This window comes from Perkinsus marinus (assembly GCF_000006405.1).
Source record: "Perkinsus marinus ATCC 50983 genomic scaffold scf_1104296956044, whole genome shotgun sequence".
Classification (NCBI taxonomy): Eukaryota; Perkinsozoa; order Perkinsida; family Perkinsidae; genus Perkinsus; species Perkinsus marinus.
In genome coordinates this window covers 21634-23843 of record NW_003207592.1, presented here as the reverse complement: position 1 = coordinate 23843, position 2210 = coordinate 21634, and the positions used below count along the sequence as shown (strand labels likewise).

The 2210-nt window shown below is 42.1% G+C and overlaps 2 protein-coding genes across 2 annotated transcripts; one reads left to right on the top strand and one right to left on the bottom strand.

Moving 5' to 3' along the window:
• Positions 1-45: 45 nt before the first annotated feature.
• Pmar_PMAR008602 (conserved hypothetical protein) lies at positions 46-426 on the bottom strand (the record flags this gene model as incomplete). The annotated part of the gene is made up of 1 exon (XM_002775303.1): positions 46-426. A coding segment is annotated over one exon (381 nt), but the record flags the coding sequence as incomplete, so codon positions are not given.
• A 5-nt stretch (positions 427-431) lies between these two features.
• Pmar_PMAR008601 (hypothetical protein) lies at positions 432-1154 on the top strand (the record flags this gene model as incomplete). Its single annotated transcript, XM_002775302.1, has 3 exons — positions 432-501; positions 544-650; positions 1055-1154. Coding segments are annotated over 3 exons (277 nt in total), but the record flags the coding sequence as incomplete, so codon positions are not given.
• Between the last annotated feature and the right edge of the window lie 1056 nt (positions 1155-2210).

Below are 2210 nucleotides of genomic sequence, written 5' to 3'. Positions count from 1 at the left end.
TCGATATAGCGATAAGTGTAAAGGAATAGTCGAAATTAATTCCACGTATATGATGATGTTGTTGACCTTGTTGTTGTTGTTGTTGACCTTGTTGTTGTTGTTGTTGTTGACCTTGTTGTTGTTGTTGTTGACCTTGTTGTTGTTGACCTTGTTGTTGTTGTTGACCTTGTTGTTGTTGTTGACCTTGTTGTTGTTGTTGACCTTGTTGTTGTTGTTGACCTTGTTGTTGTTGACCTTGTTGTTGTTGTTGACCTTGTTGTTGTTGTTGACCTTGTTGTTGTTGTTGACCTTGTTGTTGTTGTTGACCTTGTTGTTATTGTTGACCTTGTTGTTGTTGTTGTTGTTGACCTTGTTGTTGTTGTTGTTGTTGTTGACCTTGTTGTTGTTGACCTTGTTGTTGTTGTTGATTATTATTATGATACTCATTTGAGGTACTCGTTCGTCATCTTGAGCCTGGCTGCTTGCTCCGAAGTGTTCGGCTTTGTTGTTATGACGCCACAGGTTAGTTTTGTGTGGGCAAATCGGGAGGAGTTGAATTTTTAGGTTTTCCTCAACTATCGGCTAAAGTCAGTCGAGCATCTCCCATGGCGAGCGCTATCGTATCAGGCGTGCAACACGTTCATAGATGATGTATTCACGCTGGTGATAAGGTAAGTCTTTCTAGTAGAGCGCGGGTTCGATCCTTGGTTGGATATTTTCAGCTGTATGGAATCAACTTTCCTTACTAATTTTGCGTTGTTGAACTATGTAGCCTTATGGGAAATCGTGTGGTTGTATTGCGTGATGAGTGCACGTCTACTACTAGCAAACGTATGAGGAAATTCAGAATCGAAGTGATGCCGATCTGAAGTGACCTTACGTTGGAGCTTCGACGAGCTTTTACTCATGAGGAATTGGAAGAACACAATCTTTATATCACATTGGCATACATAGTGTGGGAGAATATGCACATGGTCAACTACATGTGTTGATGAAAATATGAGAATTTTGGTGGATTCTTGGTGGTTTCTGTGCATTTTCCTATTCGAATTCGTGTGTGACCTTCTATGGTTAGAGTTATAATGAGCGATCAAGGTGGTTGTTCCATGAGCACTAAGTTTAAGAAGATCCTAACTGAGACCAACATCGTACATGTCCCTCGCACAACAGCTTAACTAAAAGCGGCTCGCATCCGCACACTCCTGAGCTGAAAAAAGCGAACATATATTCTAATACTACACAGTGTTGGATAACCGCAATTTTCAGGATGCCGGAAATACACAAGTTCTCGGTATTTCGTGACGACATAGTGTTCATAATATGCTGCTATCAACGATGGATCTACAGTGGACGGTGAGACTGGTTGTTATCGATATTTTGTCGCTCGCCACGAAATTATTCTCAGGAGGAATCAGGAGGAAGATGCCCCCTCTCGGGAGAAGAGCGAATAAATTCCCGAATACGGTTTTTCATTATTTTCGTGGAAGCAATTTTGTTGAGTTGTCATATTGCTGAGTTGGTTTTCACGAAAGTAGTTTTGTGAGGTTGTCCGATGCACCCGCCTCCGGGACAGTTAAATGAATATAATCGTGCTCCTCACCAGGTGACGGAATTACGGTATCGATAAAATATAAAATATTATTCAGGTCGGCGAACGAGCGTATGGCCATGGTTTACTCACAGGGTATGGGCGCCAACCGCTAGATACGTTCCAGGTGGGTATCGGATTAGAAGTAGTTGTGATTTTGTGACGATCGACTTTAGTGTTGGAATATGTGTGGTTTTCTGACAGAAGTTTGTAAGTTTTTACCAACCACATTATGGAAATTCACACACGATTTTGGATAAAAGTGTGCAAAAAACCAACCATAAATTCCGAAATTTTTCTCAGAATTTCCAATTTTTATCAACACATGTAGTTGACCATGTGCATATATTTTCCATCACACTGGTCGAGCTGGTTGGACTGTGGTTGAGGTTAAACTATTTTTTAGGGGATCCCCGTCGCTGCCATGGGGAACAATCAAATACCCCCGGTGGGGATAGAACCGGGGACTTCTCCGTTCGCGGCAGACTGCGTAACCTTTTGCCTAGAGTGGAAGCTTATAATGATTATGATCACAGAAGCTGTCCATTGGCACGATAGGAATGGTACGCTCCATCCATCTGCGTGAGGGAATCATCTGTTAGATGCAACATGGTCTTCATCGAAACCACCAAATCGCACGAGA